Raw genomic sequence first — 22005 nt, 5'->3', positions numbered from 1 at the left:
ATGAACAGGCAGTAGAGATTCTCCAGCAGGGAAGAGAAGCTGCATGTGGTTAAGGTGCCATCAGTTTATGAACTGAAAGAGTTCCAACCACAGCACTTGGGAAAGCAACAGGAACTTGGGTAATGAAAATACAGCTGCAGCCATAACCAAGGACAACAGCAGCTGCAGTTGTACAGCACTGGGGAGGGAGGAAGGACATGCTGAAAGGGTGCTACAAACCCTACTGCACCTTCTGCCAAGTCATGTGGCTGACACAAGACCAGGGAACTTCTGCCAGTGGAGTCATCAATGAGAAGGTGACTTTCTTTAGACTTTGCAGCAAACCCAAAGAAGACTTTGGCTATACTTTACAGACAAATGAAATATTCTTTGTTACTTCCCTTTTTTTTTTTTTGAGTTCATTTATACCTACAGTACATAATTCTATCTTCCTCATCGGGGGCAACACTCCCTGCTGTTATTGTGCACAGATGAAATCAGCCTACAAGCTGGGCCCAGTGTTGGTAAAGCCTGCAATCAAATGTTCATAGCTATTTGTTACCTGCAATCAAATATTCAGTAGCTATTGTTTACCTTAATTGTGAAACCTCTTATCTTGATCCTTAGGGGAGGAGAAAGTGAGGGGGAAGCAGGGGTAGTGAGAACAGAATCACCTTCCAGACTTATTAAGAGCTGAGACTGTTAAATGCATTCATCACGTATCAAGTGGAAAACAAGTTTTAAAGGCTGCTGAAGAGCTATTTGTAAACACTGAGCGCACTTCAGCTCCGTGTTTATTTCAAAGTAAGGTGGGTTGAAGTTAATCAATGAAGTCTAGACATCCTGGTGTTATCTAACCTTGTGGGGGACTACACGGAAACCTGTCAAGGTCTCTGGATTCCACCAGGCCAGCAACTGCAGAAAGTGAGACTTTTGTGGGCAATATACACAGTATCTTCTTTGTAGGGCTGGTGGCTAAGAATTCTGCTTCTCATGTTTGATGAGACAGTTTGTCACCCACCATTTAATTGTACTTCATGAGGAATAAATAACATTCTTCCAAGGGCTAATGAAAACCAGTTACTTGCAACTCCCTTCATTTTGCATTTTGCACACAAACGCTAAAAGGAGGCTGATGTAAAGCAAAAGAGTTTAGAACCAGGAAGGCAAAGGTAGGAAGCCTTGACTGTGTAAACACAGCCAGGGAACACTGCTAGGTACTGCTCTTTGAATAGCATCTCCTGGGTGAAAACACTGCTTTTCAAACTATATATCTGTGTTCTGAAAATAAGTCTGAAAAGTGTGGGTGAGTATTCACGTGTGTATTAAAATCATAAGGATGTACTGTATCAAGCTCGACAAATGAGCAGTCCTAGTTTTTATCAAGATGAAGTGGAAACTCCATCAATCTACTGAATGGAATGGGAGGAGAACTGCAAAGAGATCTTCTGCTTCTCTGCTGGTACCACTGATACTTGAGAAGACTCTTTCTCAAAACAAAAAACTAGAAGGGAATGGAAAAAGAAGCAGAGTCTCTGTGCAGCAGGAAGGGTGTAAATAGTAAGGCCAGCTCAGTTACCATCCCAAACTGGCAGAACTTTGAGCCTAAACTTGCATACAATCAGGATGACTAAATAAATCTTCCCTCTCTGGTTCTGAAAAATTGGTCTGTGAAAGCTCATGTCTGATGCAAACAATATTCAATATTATCTGCAATCCTTCAAGTAATATAAGCAGGTATGGGTCTCATATTAGTTACTCTCTAAAGACAGGAACGGTCTGGACAAACACAGGATTACTAGTCTGGCCTGAGGGGTGGGCAAAGCTTCAGAGATTTTAAAACAAAAAAATAAAGATGGGGAAGTAAATGGAAGTAAAGGAAAAAGCACCATGGATCTGTCTTTGTCTGTGCTAGACCAACTATATGGTTTTCTGCAATAATTCACTAAAGTAAAGAAGTCTTCAATCTGACCTTTTTGACATAAGAGCACATGGAGAAGGATTAGTTAAACTGGATAAGACAGATCTTAGCAGAGGAATTGAAAGGTGAGTAAAAAGCTGGTTTAAAGATAGGTAAGTGAAGAGTGACTGAAATCTAATGCATTTATCAATCTTTGGATTTCACATGTCTGTAATTCCCTGGAATCCTTCTTTGGGAATGAGACTTCCAGTAATTAGAGTCACCTTTGCCCTTCTCATCAGGAGATTGAACTCTGATATCCACATGGCTGCAATGGACTCGAGCATCCAGCTTTCTGCTGTCAAACCTTTACTGCATTTTGTTTTCTTGTGCCAGCTCTTCTCCCTTTTTGCTGGCATCAGTTCCCTGGTTTGGCTACCTTGCTACTAATGTAAGGCAGACATAACAGGAAAGAGAATCTACTTGCTATTTGTTCTGAAATTCTCCATGGGGAATATGGTACTTACGAGATGGCCTCTATCATATCCATCCCCATTTCAACACAGCAATGTGCATGGTCAGCTCTTGCTTCTGGCAACCCAGATACACAGTAATAGCAATCACCCAGGATCTTGATACGCAAACAGTGGTTCTCCTAAAAAATAATAACAATAATAAAAGAGAGAGAAGTATTCAGCTTAAATTCATGCCTACAATAGCTTGCCTTTTAGGGCAGTGAATATTACGGAAATCTGGTGAACTAGCACAGTATGTCATTCTTGCAACAGGAAAAAAAATATAGGAATTATAATAGAAAACTTACAGCTGCTAGCTTATCAAATCTGGCAAAGAGCTCATTCAGCGTCATGACCAGCTCCTGAGCAGTGCACTGGGAGGCAAGACTTGTGAAACCCTCAATGTCTGCAAACAGGATGCTTGGGGGAAAAAAAAAAAAAGAGAGAAAAAAATTAAAGTGACACAAAATTTCTTGCTGATATTTGTGTAAATTCTGAAGTTCTAGGTTAGAACTCCAGAGATGGAGAGGCATGTAGAGGTACCCCAGCCCTACAGCAACAAGGAGATGAGCATCCTTAATGTGACCTTATGATACAGCCTCTATCACATGTAAAGTCCTGAGGGCACTGCCTCATTCCTTCTAGAGATTAGAAAGGATGAGAAAACTCCACAAGCCTTTCCTAATCACCAGCACCCTCCCCCTACCAGCCCCATGTCCAGAAAATTTACAGTATGCTGAGAGCTGGTGATGGCACAATCATACTATCAGCCATCGCTAACGACAAGGCACTCCTATACAATGACCAGATTAGCTCAGCTATAAAATCAACACTTACTCATTTTATCCACATTCCCTAACCTCTCAGCTCAATAACACTGCCTGTGTCTTAACTCCTCTGCAGAAAACCCCCATACCTCTGTTCGCTTCTCCCACTATCAAAGCACAGCCACAAAATAAAGTCCCTCTCTAGTGAATAACCTCGACCTGCCTGCCACAGCTTTCACCCTCACTTAGGAGGTCTGCATCCACACACCACCTCAACCCCACGGCTGGCAGCACCCTGCCCTATACCGTGTGCCGGACAGACGCTCCTGCAATGTTATAAATGCACAAAGCCGGGCGCGATGGCACCATGTGCTGCCGGGGCGGAGGCGTGGGCGCAGCAGGGCTGGCTGGCCATGCCCTAACACACTTGGCTGTCCTGGTGAAGACTTACCATTGGGCGTTTATGATCTTTATTCTCTGAAGAAGGAAATCTACACTGATTTAATCTACTTTCCCAGCTGCACACATTCTCACTCTTTTTTTTTTTTTTTTTTGCTCAGCTTCTAAAGAAGTCCAGAAACGAAACCTCCCCATTGTACCATACCTTCCAGCTGGCTTAGCCTCTGAAACACTATAAAAATATACACCTACGGCACTCACGAGCTCCTCTCAGTAAGGATGCAAGCAGGCAGCACCCAACTTTCTGCCAAACGACAAGCACAGCCCTTGCCAAGTGAGGCAAACCTCTGCTAATGCAACAGGAAACCGAACAGCGCTGGGAAAGCCCTCTGAAAGCAGCATGGACTGGTTTGAAAGCCCAATTATTTGAATCACAAGTATTAATGATGATTCTTTTATTTCAATGAATCAATTTTAATGTCGTACTGTAAAGATTTTTCTTTCCTTAAACTGGAAAAAGATTCTGTTGCGTTGATAACTACAGCATTGAAAATATTGATTTGCAATAAAACACAGCCGTTATGCTGAATTTAAAACTGTTCAATAAAACAAGCCCCAGACTGTATCTATAGAGATCTAAGATAAAATGTGTACATGCACATACATTTATATACACCCGTAAACATAAATATAAATATAAATATAAATATAAATATAAATATAAATATAAATATAAATATAAAATACATAGTCCATACTTGTATTACAACATTAATCAAGTGGCTGATTTCTTTTTGAAGTTAATTATTGTATCAATAATTTTTGGAAGAGAAATTAAAATAACAAGCACTTCGAAATTGTTTATTCTTTGAAAACTAAACCTCCAACACATTTTAGGCAAATTGCAGAGGGTATGTTTTTAGTTGGAATTCCCTGCAATGTTCTCAGACAGAAAGCAAAGACAAAAAAAACATTTTCACAAGCATTTTTTGTAAAAATCCTCAAACACATTTCAATTCTGGCATGATTTTCATATTTTCCTTCTACATTTCAACTCCAATAAATCATCAACCAAACATATTGCATTGACTATTTCTTTTTTTTGGTCAGAATGAAGCTAAAATGTGCAAGAAAAAAGCAGGGATGTCTGACTCAATATATACTTTGCCCTTTTTTAAACACTTGAGAAAACGCAAAAAAAATAAATCAAGTTTCACATTTACAAATAAAAGTAAACTTTCCAAAGAAATACACTTGAAATCAACTGAAATTTTACCACTGTCTGCATTGCTTGCTAAGCAACTTAAGTGTGTACAAATAGGAAATGCCTCCAGTTCCTGGGGCAGTAACAAAACGTATCTTGTTGTAAGCATGCTCCTCCTCCAGCATGGGGCAAACTGCAAATTCCTCACTTATGGATGTGTTCACACTCTTTGCTCGTATTGGTGTTGTAACAACTGTGTGTTAGAACAGGAAAAATACAGAGAAATTGCTGCTCTGATGTTCAGATAGCAATAAGTATATCTGAAAATACCACACAGGGCTGCCCTGAGTCTTGTCCTCATGCCCAATTCAGAAAATCAGTGCTAACATAGTGTCCTAATAAACAGGGATAAACGGTTGAAGATTGTGCCCTCCATTCCCCTCTACTATTATGCCAGACAAATGGATCAGATGTTCCTAGAAATTAAATAGTGGCAATATTTTCAACCAGGTACTTTAATCGGAAGAAACCTATTGAGCCAACTTGCACACGGATTCATGCCTTTTCAAATTGAAACTACTTGATTACAACATTTTTCTCAAAGCTGTAACTTTCTACAGGTGGCCAGCAAGTTGCTCTTTGTTCAAATTCAGCAGCTATCTCCTTCATCTTGATCCTCACCTTGCCCTTTCAAGGACAGCATGGTTGTGGCTCCATATGCAGTGCTCTGGCCAAGTTCTAGAAAACTACAATTATAAGCACTACAAAAGAGTTTATTATGAGAGCTCGAGTGATGGGAATCAAATGCATTCTGTGCACAACCCAGTAGCAATATTGCTAGGAAGCCAACATTTACAACATGAGGTGCTTCTTGGAATTAGTGCCTTGTTTGAGGAGAGAGAGACGCATGAAACAATTTCAACTAAACAAATTTGACATTTTTTGAGAGGGAAGTCAGTGAAAAAAAAGTTTGGTTTTATCTAAAGCACATGAATTAATTGCAAGTATTTTTTAAGATGCTTGAAGTCTCTTCTCACTCTTAAACATGGACATGACTCTTAGCAATAAGGGGTAGAGCTTCACCTGGCATAGCCTTTCCCTCTTTATGGGAAAGCTTACTCAGAATTGATTACACATTAAGTCTTTTGCATGAGTCAGTTATTACTTTGTGACTAACTGAAGGCATCTACCTTCTTGGGCCACCCCCTCGCTCTTCTTCCATGTCAGCTAGCCAAGTAACAGAGGTACCTTTTGTAGCACCTCAGCATATTCCATTACATCCTTGAGACAGCTGTGTGACCCGCTCTGCAACCAAATAGCTATGCCACTGAGTTCTCAGAAGACAATGCCAGGGACACACGCATGCAAGGAATGGTAAACCTCATTAGGGTATGGAAAGGATCATGTGGGAGACGGTGGAGAACAGAGCCGTGGTCCGGGAACTGAAGACAGAGAGGGGAAAGACACATTTGTGGCAGAAGACTGGAGAAAGAACAGCATATGACTGCCAGAGAAAATAGCCCTCGCAAACAGGAACTCAGCCTGAAGCCCCTCTGTCCTCTGCTTTCAACAGAGAGCTCTGAAAGCCACAAAATCACATTTTACTCCTCCTGTCTACTCTGTTCCCACCACACACTCCTGACAGCACTGCAGTTCCAGCAGCAGAGACAACAAACAGGTTTATTGCTCCCAGCCTTGCTAATGACCTGCAAGAGGGGAATGGGGCCCCGTGTATGTGGTGCTGTGCCATGCCACTTCTGTTCCTTTTGTTATTAGTACCAGTAACCCTTAAATTCAGCTTTTTCCCTGTAAAATACCCAACAGCCCAGAAACAACTATGAAAAAAATAGGTTTCTCTTACAATAGCCATTAGGGAACAGCACATGATCCTCATTCTATGTTTAGCCATAGCTTTTCTTTAACAAAGCTTGCTATATCTTCTTACACACACCACACATACCGTAATGTTACAGGAGCATCCCCCAGTCCTGCCAGTGCATCTTATCCCGAGTAGAAGCCTTGAACATACAGCTTTCCCCCTACCCTTAGGTCCTCACTCCACACTTCAGTCTTTCATGTCAGTTTACCCTCAGCAATGAAAAGATTTTATTAAAGGATAATGGTGATGGATGAAGGGCACAACTCAAGCCAACTATTCATCGGTCTTCAGAGGGCACAGCATTTCCTTGCTGGTGGGAGCACAATACCAGTAATAGGCCTTCCTTGTGCCAAAATGTGGAGTAAATGACAGTGGTCAACAAAAGGTCAAATGAAATAATAATTATAGCTATAAAATATCATGAGATAAGTAAGGCAGTGGTTTAGAAGTAATATTAGCTGAAGCTGACTGGAAGAGATTGACCACAGCCTGGGCATCAGCAACTATTATCAGCCCTGGGTCCCAGTTCCTTCATCTGGAAGGATACTGCTTTGTGGAAAAACCAGTTTAGCATGTGATTAAAATGCTGTAACGGCTTCAGAGCTCTTGATATATTTTCCACTCCATCATTGCCTTCAGATTTACCATCTGATTGGGTTTTGTCCAGCAGTAACCAGGGTATGACCTCAAAAAAGAAAAACAAATGGTTCATTTCTGGGAAAGACAGACAAGAATAAGGGGAGTTATCATTCATTTTATAAGCTTTTTTTTTTAATTCTTTCTGTTTCATTTTGGTTGAAAAGTACCACAAACTGTGTTATAGGGTAGAGGTGAATAATTTCCTAATCTCCTATTTCAGCTCCTATTTTCAGCAAAGACTGGCTCAAGATTGCACAGATGTACAAAGGAAGCTCAGTTTTGTGCCAGTTGCCTTACATGGCTCATGATGCTGACAGGGAAGAAAGATGAAAAGGAGCTTAGGTAGCTTCCAGGTCTTGCCACTCTCCCCTCTACTTCGGGACCAGCCTGATACCTGCCTGCTCTTGCCCAAGCCCCAAGCAGGGGAGCAGGAAAGGCAGATGCACAGACTGGAGCATCCCTGTGCTCTGGCTCCTGCTGATCTGAAGAGCTCAGGGCTGATGGGCAGCGCAGGGCAGGCAAGGCACACGGCTCTATCTGCCACTGCCACCGCGATGCCAGCCTCTGCCTGAGCCTGGCCGGTACCAAAACCACCACCACCACTGTGGACCACGAGACCCCCATAAGCAAAGTATCTAGGTGCCTTTTGCAGAATGCTTCCCACAGCTGCAAGGGCAGAGTGAGGTAAGAAGGAGAGAGGAACAGCTAAGACCAAAGCCCAAAGGAGCAAATTCTCAAAGTGCTGAGCTCAGCTTTCTCATTTTTTTGGCGTTCACAGAATAGTTAAGATACACAGACACAGACGGCTGAGGCACCAGTGGGACCCTCACCATCACAAGAGATGGGCAGTGCGAGCTTGCTCTGCTTGGGCTGCTTTCACAGTCTGTGCTCAGGTCCATCGCACTGCACATTGGGTCCTATCACTGCTGGACATTTAAAACCAGCTCCTGTAACTTAGGTGATCTTTGCTGTGACTACACTGGTAACATACACTGAGGCAGAGGTATCACAGGATCTATTGGATGATAAAGCAGAAGGTTCTTAGCAGGAGTGCAGAAAAGGAAGAGATCTTTGCAGAATGACAGAAGGAGTAGGAAGGACAAGGTGGGAAGCAGGAAACCCATGAGACATTTTAAAACCACACACACCTACAAAGAATGATTTTTTAAGTGCAGCCTTAGATGTCTGAAGCTAACAGAGTTAACAAAAGAGGGACACGACACAGCCAGGTTTCCCTGCAACTGCAGGATTATTCAAGACGCTAAATTAAATCATCAGTACTTCTAACATAAAAACAAAAAAACAGTCGCATTCTATTTTAAGACACGTGCGTGCCATGCACGCCAGCCACAACATAAATCAAGCAAGGCAAGAAACACAAACCCTATCACCATCACAACGGTAATGCCAGTCATGAATATAAACACCATGTGTTACTGGAAACCGAACACCACAGGCACTGCATGGGAAACAGAACAAAACCCCAGACTCGGTGAGCTTTAATGATTTATAAAAACAGCAAAGTGCATCTGACTGCATGTGAATCAAAGCCATGGTATTTTACTGTGACAAACACTATAAGAGAAGAAGAAGTTAATGTACCATAATAAAATAATAACTGTTCACTAGATACAAGTTCATTAATTTGCATTCATAGGCAAAGGTGTAGCTGGAGAAAGCCATTTGCTGTAGACATAGTCTGCCTTTGTCAGTGAATTCACAAGGCTAATTGGTGAGGAAAGTGTCTCAGGGTGTTATTGCTATTTTACATCATCCACTGCTATTGGTATTGCATGCCATTAAGTCATTCTACGAACAAGGAAACTGAAAGAAGGATCGATTGAGATGAAGATGACAAAACTCTCAGTTAAGGGGCTGGCTTGAGTCCCTAACACCAAACTAGACTTTCACAGAATTACAAAATGGTTGAGGTTGGAAGGAACCTCTGGAGGTCACCTTGTTCAACGCCTCGGCTCATGCAGGGCCCTCTAGAGCCAAGACTATGTTATCCAAGACTACATTCAGATGTCTTTTGAGTATCTCCAAGGTGGGAGCATCTCTTGAACAATTTGGTAAATGAGTTGATTTCCTTGCCAGCACTGTAAACCCAGAAGTTATCTTCCAGCTCCAGCAACATAAACATAGTATTAAATTCATCTAGAAATTCCTATAACAGACATGGCATCAAGATATACCCAGTCTCTCTTTCCTAGCCATTTGGGGATGACAACGAGGTCCTCTGTAAGTTCTCTCTTCTACCCACCCTGTGCACAAAATTGATTTCAGCTTCCAGGAACACTGAGAACATATCCCAATGCTTTTTCCTCTCCGGAATTCAATAGCAGCAACAACAAAAAGGTTAAACTAAAAGAAGCTGAGGATAAGTACATAGCAGTGACACAGCGACCATGGTTCGGCAGTGTGCCCAGGTAAAGCAGCACAAATGTGAGCAACAGCAGCAAAGCACACCTAAGAAGGGTGAAGTGGTCCCGACAGATCATCGTGCTGAATGACAGCCCAGTGACTGGTCCAGCAAAGGCCACAGGCTACTTCCAGACAAACTCCGGTCTCAACAGCACGTCAGCCTTGGTCTCTAGAGACGTCTGTGCAACAGGCGAAGGTCTTAGCCTCAGTGATAGAAAAAATGTTCTCCAGAACAGCAGGACATCAGGCAGACCAGACATTAAAATATTTCCTTTTCCTACAGTCATGGGAAAAAAAAAAGCCCCAGCATTAAAAAGATACACTCTCTTTCCTAAACTTATATGGTAATTTCTGAGAAGATCCCTTTACTTGTGGAAATCACCTGCTGTTTCAAAAGAGCTCTTGCTCTTCTGTGACACATCAGCTGGCACAGCTCCCCCTTGGGAAGGAGACTCCGTTGTGTACTGTGATAGTGTTCCATCTTAAAGTCAGTCATGCTGGCTCCCACTTGCTTAAGAGGGTGAGAAGGCACATCTGTACACAAATGCTGTGACAAACAAAGGAATACTTTAGGGAGAGAATAACACAAAATAGGAGGAAATTCGCACAAAACCCCTACAAAACTAAAATCCCAGAAAACTGTGAGCCTTTTCACCTTTTTCTTCACAGCAAAAAGCAGTAAAACTCCTGTCCCTCTTTCAAAGGAGCCAAAAATGTAAACCAAATCTAAATCCCATACTGGAGAAGCTGTTCGCTCTGCAAGACCATACCAACTGAAACTAGTGACAGTAAAAACTGAAAAAGGAGCAGGAGACCAGATGGCTCTCTGAGACTCTGGTGGTAACGTGCAGATCGCCATCCACAGAGCCACTGTATGACAAGTGCAGGGCTCATTGTAAGGATATAAACTGCAGAACCCTGTCTTTACTTGATTTTCCCATGTGTGCTCTCAAATGAGTGTCACCAGAGATTAGAACTGCCTGAGGGACGCAGCTGGGAGATGTACATATCCAGCACAAACTCTCAGCATTTGCTGTTGCGTTAGCAATGTGCTCCTGGGAATGCCCCGCTGAGAGTGTCCAACCCTGCTGGCACTCAAGGGCCGCTGAGAAAAATGGCACCATACTTTCCATCATGGTCAGTGCTTCTCAACTCTATACCTGTGGTTTGTCCTTTTTCTGTCAATGCAAGAAATAATAAGGCTTTAAGAGCCTGAGATCACCAACCAGAACAGGAAGACCACACCAGTCATATAAGGAATAGTTTTTCCATGACCTTCCAAGGTTTGCAGCTTACAAGAATGAGTAGCGACCCCAGTTATTGGAACTTAGTTATAGCTAAGCAACATCAGTACTTACTCTTTATTTTAAACATGCAAAACTTAGTACCCTCTCCCTCTAAACATCTTGACTTAAAAGATTTTCCTATTTCAGCAGACTATATTTAACTAGAATGATTCTCCACTGGAAAAGGGAGGAATAAATAGCCTTTTGGGAAGAAACACTGTTTGGGGAAGGCAAAACAAAGATAGATATGCAGTGGATACCAGCCAAACTATAGGTGGAGTATGTTATATATGTCTTTGAGATGAGTGGAAGGAATTTTATTACTCTATCATCACAAGCCAAATTAGGTGCCGCTGTCTGTCAAACATAAAAAAGAAATCCAAGAGGCCTGAATGAGTTTTTTGGTTATTAAGAATAAGCAACTCTGGAGCTTTTTCATGTATCCAAGTAGAAACTGATGGGAATGTGAAAAATTTTCCAGTAATTCCGGTCAGGGGAAAAACTATGTAAGTGAGAAAGACGCCAAATCCATTCCAACTCCAAGAAATTTTAGGAAGGCAAAGTTGAAGGATATGCATGGCCTTTTGCAGATACATGCAAAGGAACCATAAACATTGCTGACTTTGACCATGTGCCTTTGCTTTGACTTTGAGCAAGCCCGGACTCCCCTGGGTGTGCGTGACCAGTGCAAAAGAGTTGGCAAGTCCGTCCAAACTGGAGCTGCATTAGCCCACATCAAAATAAATCTCAGATTCACCTGTCCAACAAGACAGTCTGAAATCCAGCACCACATATAGAACAAAAAGGAAAAGCTACGTTATTTTCTGGTTTTCAAACTTCAGGCATGCTTTTTGTTATGAACATTCTTGCAGTTTGTCTTCTGTCATTAGAGCAATCTTTGATGGCAAAATCCTGCCAAAAAACAAAAAGGATGACAGAGCTACAAGTACTGTCTAAGAAGGGACTATACATTACCACCACAGCTACAGGAGTCTGGCACTATATCTCCCTGCCCTCCTTCAAGGGAATGGCTTGTAGAAGTGACTGAAGTCTCAGAAGCAGTGCAATAAGGAAGAGAAGGAATTAAAATTTAAGTATTAAACCAAAACTTAACCTGTTGCATAAAGATAGAGTACGAGCCATCAATCAGTTGTCAGAGAAGGCAACAATTTTGGAGCAAACAGTTAACAGCGCCACATTTATATCCTGGGTCAAAGCACATGGGATAGAGATCAAGTAAGTTGCATCTAATCAAGTTTGGGATGCTTTTTATTATATATTGTTCAGGTCTTTGTCTTTGATGAGCTCTTCATAGCTGTGCAAACAGCATTCTTCCCTGGTATCATAGATATTCAGTGAAAGAATGTTTTTGTACCCCATACCCCCAAAAAGCTACAGTAATTCTGCGTGCAGCTACCATTTCAACGTAATGCTACTTCTTCCTCACTCTCTCCACTAGCTTGCCCAGTGTCCTGTCCCTTTGTGATTTATTTGCAATTTCGGGAAGTCAGGGTTTTCCCTCTGGAAAGTCACTACATAATGAAAACATTACATTGTTCTTTAAATGTCATGATCTAAAACATTAAGGAGCAACTCTACCCTTACAATAAGTTATCTTATTTTCCCAAGGAGAACAGGTACCAAAAAAGGCAGACTGTTTCATGGATAAGCTGAGAATGAACAAGTCATATGATATTCTGTATGCACAAGTATCACTCAGGTTTGGGATCTTACGAGATGAATAATACCGGAGTGGCTATTTGCTGGGAAAACTTATTGCTGAAGAATAAGAACATGGGTCTTACTGCCCTTCGTGGAACAGTCAACATGACTCAACTTGCTGCCTCCTCACTTCTATACTTTTAAATGTCATCAAGCTGTTGTGTTTTTAAAGTGATACTGATGAAACTGTAAAGAGAAATGAACCCAAAGCACACAGAGAAACTTAAACTGCACACACATTGTAATGACCACTTTTCTGAGAAGCTCCAATACATCAGTGGAGAAGAACCTTAAAACGAAGATATAATCCTTTGTTAGTTATTCTGACAGGTAAAATGGCTGGCCAAAGAAAATGGCACAGCTCGATAACCGAGGAATCAACTTGTTATTAATTAATTAACAAACCTGATAATAAATTTAATAATAAAACACGTGATGTTTTCAATGAGAAGGGAGATCGGCTGTAATTTCAGAATTAAATGAAAAGGAACAAAATCCTGCAGGAAATTGAACTCGTTATCTGGTTATTGTACACTACATTAATATTCCTTATCTGATAAGAACCAGTAATGAACAAATATCCTCAACTTACAAGTAAAGTTCTTCCAGATTTACAAGGGCTACAATTTAACATTAACGGCTTTTTTCCCCTTGTTAAGATGTCATCTCCCGTCACATCACAACTGATCAATGGCACTTGAGCTGATATCGATCTTTGATTCCCTTTAGTGACACAGAAAATTCCAGCTGCCATGGAGAAAAAATGTAAACATAATGAAATTTTGTACAATCAATATCAGCAATAAAGCCACTCCCTGTTAGAAGGTAGCATAAGTGAGCTCACTAAATAAGTATTTCTATGTAAAGACCATCACTGAACAGGGAATATCGAATTTTATGCAACTCTTCAGACCGTAACATACCTCATATTTCAAATACTTTGCATATGCTCATTGTTTCACAGATAACAAACAGTGTTAAATCTACCTTATGGCATTCAGATTATACACTGTAGAACCAGAAAAAAAATACACTTTTGTTTTATTATGCTAATCAAGACAGTAGTTGTCGAGACACATTGAGCCTTTGACAGCTCATCATTTGACTTGGTGACCATTTACTTAGCTGGCTCTTCTCAAATTTCTTTCTTTATAAAACAAAATAGGCCACTGTATCTCAAACTTCTTAAGCCTATGAAGTCTTCAAATTTGCATTAAGCATCTCTTAAAATGTCATTGGTGCTTGAACAGCAGCACCACACTGTTTTGCAGAGACAAGAGCTTTGCATATAAAGATTATATAGAAAGGGGCTCAAGGTTATATGGGAAAACCACAGCAAAGCAGGAATATGACTCCTGGCTTCATGAATCCAGGGAACTTCCACACAAAACCTGCTTCTGAGATGCTGGAGCAGGGAGCGTGGCAAGGAAGGTCTGCCCACTGGATATGTAAGTTTTTTTAACTTTCCGCTGAATCTCCCCTGATTTTTGCAATCAGTGGTTTCTTCTCATAATGAAGCAGGCATGTAATTTTAACTTGATTTCAAGAGAATTACTGTAATTGCCACCACCAGAATAATAGATCTGCATATAAAGGAATGGCTTTTCTCTTGCATTTTCCATTTGAAAATTGAATTTCTGTGTTAATGCATTAAGATATTTCACTAAGCCATTTGCTTGCTACTCCTGGTATTCGCAAAATATCATCTCTAAATGAAGTTCCTGTAAACAGTTATTAGTTTACAACTGAACTAATACCAATAAAATCAGTAAAGCCTGAACAGATCTTTTCTATAGCATAGAAATACACCTTAGGGACCTCTTAAAAAATATATTATGGCAAATTGTCTTAGATGATAAAAATGAGAGGAAAGCTACCATGTCAGACCTTTCTACATCTATGCAAAACCAGCCTAACTAATTGCTCTTTATTTTCTATGCCACTACAGTAGCAGTACTTCTGGCTTGAAGATAAAAAACAAAACAAAAATGAAATAAAGTGAGATGAGTTTAGTTCAGTTAAGAACGGGGGATGTCACAACTTCAAAATGCTTCCGTATATTCATCTGTAACATATTCCGTAAAACTAACTACTGCTTCAAGCGAGGAGTGGAAGTGGAGACGCAGCTTGTTGGTGTCCCAGCATTACAGTGGCCTTTCACAAAGCTGCATGAAATGGAATTAAAGTGTCATGGAAGGACACATGCCCATCTGAAGGCTAACACAGTTGGCAATAAAATCGTGCCTAATGAGTCACAGGACAAGCAGGTCAGGACTTTCCCTGTAGGGGATTTGGGGAAGTCAGAGCTAAATTCACTTGCAGAGCATGAAGCGGATTGAACAAACTGTCCTGTAGAATATATATTTTAACAGCAACACAGCTCCTGTCCCTGGCACAGACACATTCAGGTTTCTAATCAGATACCTTGGATTAGAGTAATTTGCTCTTCCAGATAGGAGTAGCCATGACTGTAGTAAAGCGTTTCTAAAACAACGTATCCGTACTCTCCCTTGAGGGGGCTGTACTGTAACTGCAGGAATTAAGGCAGTACAAGTTTCCAACATGAACAGGGCCTGAGGCTGTCAGGCAGATCCGGAGCGATGGAGAAGAGAGCGGAAGGATACAGAGCACGCAAACAAAACACAAATCATAAAGATCTTTGAACAAACCGGAGTTTGCAAGATGTGCACTAAGGCAACTAGCAGCTGCGGTATTTGATGTTTGTGTAGCTGGTTTTAATGCTTCTATAGTTCAGATATCAAGAGATGATTCTCTGTTCTTAAGTACCAAGCCACTCTCCGGAAGCCTGAAAACGCTTAGCACAGCTACTCTATTTCTTATACATCACAATAAACAAACTTGCAAAGGAGCTGGATGCTAAAAGCCAGTGGAGAGAAGGAGAGAGAGAGAGGGGGAGAGAGAGAGAGGGGGAGAGAGAGAGAAGGAGAGAGAGAGAGAAGGAGAGAGAGAGAGAGAAGGAGAGAGAGAGAGAGAAGGAGAGAGAGAGAAGGGGAGAGAGAGAGAGAGAAGGAGAGAGAGCGAGAGAGAGAGAGAGAGAGAAGGAGAGAGAGAGAGAAGGAGAGAGAGGGAGAGAGAGAGGGAGAGAGAGAGGGAGAGAGAGAGGGAGAGAGAGAGGGAGAGAGAGAGGGAGAGAGAGAGGGAGAGAGAGAGGGAGAGAGAAAGGGAGAAAGAGAAAGGGAGAAAGAGAAAGGGAGAAAGAGAAAGGGAGAAAGAGAAAGGGAGAAAGAGAAAGGGAGAAAGAGAAAGGGAGAAAGAGAAAGGGAGAAAGAGAAAGGGAGAAAGAGAAAGGGAGAAAGAGAAAGGGAGAGAAAGAGAGAGAAAGAGAGAGAAAGAGAGAGAAAGAGAGAGAAAGAGAGAGAAAGAGAGAGAAAGAGAGAGAAAGAGAGAGAAAGAGAGAGAAAGAGAGAGAAAGAGAGAGAAAGAGAGAGAAAGAGAGAGAAAGAGAGAGAAAGAGAGAGAAAGAGAGAGAAAGAGAGAGAAAGAGAGAGAAAGAGAGAAAGAAGGAGAGAGAAGGAGAGAGAAGGAGAGAGAAGGAGAGAGAGAAGGAGAGAGAAAGAGAGAAAGAGAAAGAGAGAGAAGGAGAGAGAGAAGGAGAGAGAAAGGGGTAAAAAAAAGCAGCAGCCCACACAGCATCAAATGCTGGTAGGCTCTCTGCTAAACAGCAGATGATTCTTACTGAATAACTGCCCTAGATTTTGCTAACAATACAGGGAACAAAAATAGAAACCCATTTACATATTGCTGTTAATAACTTTATTTATAGTGTCACAGCTAGAGCACAATAACTGCAGCCATGGCTTAACTTGAAAGCCATTCACTGTGGAAGAGTCAGACAGATACTGTTTTCTCAGTCCTTACGCAACTGAAAAAAAATCCTGCTGACAACAGCCAGTCACCAGGATCCTTACAGAAACAGAAAAAAGTTAACAGCAGTCAAAGGCAAAAGCAAATCATCCCCAGGATCCTACAGGCTGTTGGTAATCAAGGACCACTGAGGCTAGAAAACCCAGCAGATAAACGTTCCCTTCAGCCTGAGCCTCGTGATAGCATCTTACAGAAATATTTGACTGGGATTTTTTTCTGTTTTGGTTTGGTTTTAATTTAAAAAATACAGATAAGGCTCAGACTGAGTAAGCACCTGCAATAAAAAAGGATATGTACCCAGCATTTAGGAACACCCCTACCACATCCATGCTGCCTGCTACATGACCGTAGCCAAATCTTTGCTGGAAGCCTATATTGCTGTCCACTAAAATACCACTGGCCCGGCACAACAGACTGGAATATCTTTGAGGAACAGAAATGTATACAGAAACTTGCACCCTTGACTCCTTAGTATTGTGCAAATGCTTTATATATGTAAATGGAGTGAAAACGCAAGCAATGAAAACTGTCTTAAGACCCTCTGCCTGAGAAGTGAGAAAATGTGGATATGATTTTTCCTCTGCTTGAATCCAGCCTGAACTGGACAATGGGCTATTTTGGACTGGGAACAGGGGTGCCCTCAGGACCCCATGCTGCAGCTGCTCATTATGTATAAAATACTCAGAATAATGAGAGGCAGAGACAGCAAGCTGCCCGCTCTACCCTGCTGATTAAGGCGTGTTCTGTGACACGGGACAGTGGGATTCAAGCCACTGCTCTGGGGAATGATTCTTTTATGTAAAAAAATGAAATAGAGTTAACAAGAGAGAACGAGGATGCCTTCTTTGGTCAGGGCCTCGCCTAGGAGATGTGGCCTTAAATGCCCTCCGGCACATGGGAAAACTGAACCTGGATAACCTACACTGGCATGTGGGTCAAACCTCTATGCTCCTGGACGAGCATGGAATGCCTCATCACTCCTGTCTGTTCAGATCTTCACTACCTCTGCGTTTTACTTTCTGTTACCTGGATCATCAACTGAATTAATTCCCCTGGGTTTTCATTTTAGTAAGGAACAGAAAGATTTGGTGAGAACCGTTTGGTGAGGCAGCCCAGCCGAAATGTAGCGCTAATTCCCCCTACAGATACAGCCGGCAGTCACGAGAAGTCCTCGGCACAAAGAGCGTGTGTTTGTCCAAACTCCCTGCTTGCTTCTTCTGCACAATTCCTCTGTGGCACAGGCAGGGCAAAGCCTTCATGGTCTGCCCATTAGGACATTTCTGTAACGGGAGCCAGGCATTTCTGAGCTCTAATCAGCCTCGCTACCAAGTCAAATTAAAGAAATCACTGCCAATCTTGGCCTCTCCATTCCCCTGCCCTAACCTCCCCTGCGTTGTCGACTGATAGCAATGGCTATTTACACAAGAGTTTGTGAGTGTAAAGCACTAAAATGCAAGGAAGTGTTTCCAGGCACTGCCCGTTACTCAGCAAGATGACTTAGAATTCATTCAGTTATTAGTAATACAATAAATGCTGTGCCTGATAAACCTAATGGAAAAATAAAAAGCTGCGGGACATGACAGACCAACAAAATACAGTGTTTAAGATCCTCTACTAGAAATGATCCTTGAATCTACAGGAAAAAAACATAAAAGAAGAATACATAAAAGATACTTAAATACAATTTTAGTTTTGTACAGTTGTTCTCCAATACTATTTTCTCTCTTTTTTTTGGTTGTTTTTAAGCTTTCAGAGAAGATACCATTTTCAATTTACTACTTCCATCACTACATACGTCCAAGGAAAAGCTCACCAGGTAAGTCACATCCGCGATTTCAAGGTTTCTGGCCTTTGCAAGAAATTTGTAATCACTTTCAATTTCAATAACAAAATTTTATTTGGCTTGCAGCTAAAAATGACAAAGTACTGCATCTTAAAAACAGAATGTCATATACCATTTATAACACAACTTTGTCTCTACGTTAGACTCATCATCCTAAACTGTGATCTGCTGGCTGCTGTTCTGCAGAAGGGAAGAGTCTTAAGGAAGAAAGGGAAAGACAACACGGGTCTTTTCTCATTTTTAATTGAGACAAAGTACAATTATTAAATCAAAAGGCCTCTTTTTCTCTTGCCTGGAAAAAAAAAGAATCTTACAATGGGGCTTACAGTAGTTTTGAATGCAATCCAGAACAAAAGGTTCCAAATGAAACAGAATAATTATACTTTTATAGATCAGCATTTGGCTTGTGTCGAAGCCTGATCCGTAGCTAGAATTGCTCAAGTTCCCGAGCAAAAGCCAAAGTTTTGTTTGCCTTGTTCTACAAATTGATTCTTATTAGCTCATTCTTTGGAAACAGCCACAGTGGAAAGCTGCACTGCATTGGTGTACACGCTCCCAAGACTGGAGGCTGTTCACCAGAACTGCTATGCCACATAACCATCACTTTCTAAAACTGTATGCATCTATTTTTTATTCTCTCACCAGCTTTCCTGCAGTCATTACTAACAATGGCTGATTCTACTTCTTGCTTCCCAATTTATTTTGGCCTTTTCCATCTTTTTTTGCCTACATCCCCACCATGCAAATATCCTATCGGTTTTGTGACATTGGTGTGACATCTCCTTTGTGGTCCAGCATGTTACAAAGCATCTCTCCAAATTGCTACTGCATTCAGCACTGAGGTGTGGGTCTGACAGACCTTGGAGATAACAGAAATTAAGTAATTGTCAGAAGAAGGAGGGTTGTCCTAGCAACATCTTCCCCACAACAAGTAGGAAATGGAGCCAGTGTTATTATCAGACTCTGCAAAGAATCATACCTAAAGTTTAAAAAAAAAAACACCAAAACCACCACCAACAAAAACCCAAACAAAGAAGCTGACGTGGTGGTTCTACAAACTGTCACTGCTATAACAGCTGGAAAAATTCCCCACTGCCTCACAAATTCAGCCTTCCTCTTTATGTGTTCTGCACAGCTCCTGACGGAAACAAACAGGCGTTTATGGTGATATTACAATTGAACAAAGCCATGGTCATTTAGCCTTCTGCATGCCACTTACTGGGGAGATGCCTGCAATGGGAGAAAGTAGTTTGCTGTTAGTCACGTTGATCCAAGTTTCACAAGTGGGCACTGTGTTAGGTTTTTGGGCTTGGGGGGTCAGCTCTGTAGAACTGCAGGTAAAGGAGCCAATTTCAAACCCTGATCATCCTTCTATATATTTAAGGGGTCTGTTTAGGAATGTGACTCAAATACATACATGGTTACTGGTCAAGAACATCCTTAGAACTTCTCAGTGCCTTTGAGAGTCTCTGATATTTGTCAAACACACAGAGCAACCACAGACAAAGATCCCTGCTGCCCATTATCAGGAAAGATAATAGCTATACTCCCATATTTTGTTTGCTTTTCAAAGTGTATCACACATATACTTCTTTCCAATTTCCGAAAACTATGGCAAACTTGCAAGTCCTCAGAACCTACATGGTCTTAGAAATTCTTATTCCCACCATTTAAAGCTGTGTGCATGTTCTAGGCTTTGTAATAGAAACACAAATTAACACAGAGAAATCTCTGTTTTCTGAACAGAGAGCACCTCTGATGCTCCACAAGGCAAATGCCTTGCCAACAGTGTGTGTGTAATGAAAATAGTATAATCTCTTTGGCCATTTGACTCCTTTGCTATCTTGAGGAGTCCTCTCTTGCATTTCATTTCTGCTCCTTCTGTTTCTGAAGCGACCTCTTCTTAGCCTGGTTTCTTAAAGAAACACCATTTCCCTCTGCACAGCCAGTAACAGCCTCTCCCTAACTTTTTAACCACTTGGTATCAAGCACAATTAATAAATAAGTGGAAGCTTAGAAAACATACTATGACTTTTAGTTACTGAAGGACACAGACTCAAGTCAGGAATGCACTAACACAAGCCACAGGATACCAGACCACTTGAGAGCTGTTCTACACTAATTGGTTTCAGCTTTTGTCTCTTCTTCATCATCTATCCAGTGTTGAAATTATATAGAAACTAGTAAGAACAGATGCACAAATTAGCAACAATTGTTGAGGGATAAAAATATAGTATAAGACAGGAGAAGCTAATCCATCCCCATCTAAAACTCTGCCTGTTTTACAGCTTCTCTAAGAGAGCTTTAAATAGTTCTGGAAAGTTCAGTGCATTTCAGAATAAAAATTTTAACTGATTTTTGCTTTTCAGTCATTATAGTCCAACGAGGAAGAAAAAAGGTAGGATGATTTTAACAAGAACCTCTTTAAGTGTTATATAAACTCAATGTTCTCAAAATCACTTTGCATGTTAACTATATCACAAAGTGGTTCATTAACTGAAATCTAACCATGTCTTTACAAAAGGAAAGCAAATCTGTACAAGTAACTCTTTATAAAAGTAAAGTTTTGGTCAGAGAAGACTCAGTTTTTCTTGTCAAGGTTACTGCAGAATAGAGAAGACTAGGGGTGGATCAGTCTAATAAACATAATCTGATGGGATTTTTTACTATGAGTTTGCTTTTACTATCAGGCCAACCACCAGTCAGACTTAGATATTCAAAAAATTAATTCATTTTTAGTAATTTTGAAGGAAAAAAAGAATCCACATAACCTTGATGAGTTAAAATACTGCTCTGTAAACTTCTGCAGGCACCTTCTTTATTCTCTCCAAACTACTATTCATAGTATTCCATCGTTAAAACATCCAACACACTTCAATCTATCACCCGGTGAACTTCACAGACCCTTGTGTAAACTCAGAATAGCAGGGTGTGAATTATACATCACAGGCCTTTCACTAATTGCTGATGGCTTGCTAGTGGCTGCTGATCTGCAGTCACCTGGCACACTGCACTTTCGGGATCTTATCTTTATTATAACACATGCGTTTAAGCAATGCATCCAGCGGGGTGCCTTGCAGTCGGTTATTTATCTGTTTTGTTCTTTAGAGTGTACAGGGCTCTCTCACACTCCTGAAGACACCAGGAGTTCCCAGCAGGGACTAAGATCACAATATATTCCCAGTTCAAAGAGTAAGATCTGCAGTCAGTCAGATGAATACTTAAACAAGTTAGTGTGTATTTGTTCCTCTTAAGGGGTGCCTTGCACATGCATAAAGACGTAGATTTGATAAAATGCATAAACTTACTCTATTCTTTAACTTAAAAGTTTTCAAGAGTGAACCATTGACACACCTATTGAAAAGAGGGAGTGATCCTGGACTGAAACATCACCTTTAATATTAATAGCCAGATTTACTGCACAGTTTTGATGTCGAGCTCAGGTGTATCAATGGCTGCAAATAAGCACATTTCTTTGCACATGGATTTTAGCTTGAATGACTTTCTCCAAAAAACATTGATCTTTCCTTTCAAAACCAACAAAATGGCTAGGGAAGAGTCAA

General features: G+C 41.1%; 1 protein-coding gene across 1 annotated transcript in view; it reads right to left on the bottom strand.

Annotated features, from left to right (window-relative positions):
- Positions 1-22005, bottom strand: part of ADCY5 (adenylate cyclase 5) — a 216765-nt gene that overhangs the window by 55435 nt on the left and 139325 nt on the right. Inside the window, exons 4-5 of the mRNA XM_009570469.2 lie at positions 2703-2814; positions 2407-2534 (exon numbers count right to left, since the gene is read on the bottom strand). Coding sequence (XP_009568764.2) covers positions 2407-2534; positions 2703-2814 — 240 coding nt within the window. The remainder of the gene's footprint in view (positions 1-2406; positions 2535-2702; positions 2815-22005) is intronic.

The sequence above is a fragment of the Cuculus canorus genome, chromosome 6 (assembly GCF_017976375.1).
Source record: "Cuculus canorus isolate bCucCan1 chromosome 6, bCucCan1.pri, whole genome shotgun sequence".
NCBI classification, from domain to species: Eukaryota; Metazoa; Chordata; class Aves; order Cuculiformes; family Cuculidae; genus Cuculus; species Cuculus canorus.
This window is presented reverse-complemented; position numbering and strand designations above follow the sequence as displayed.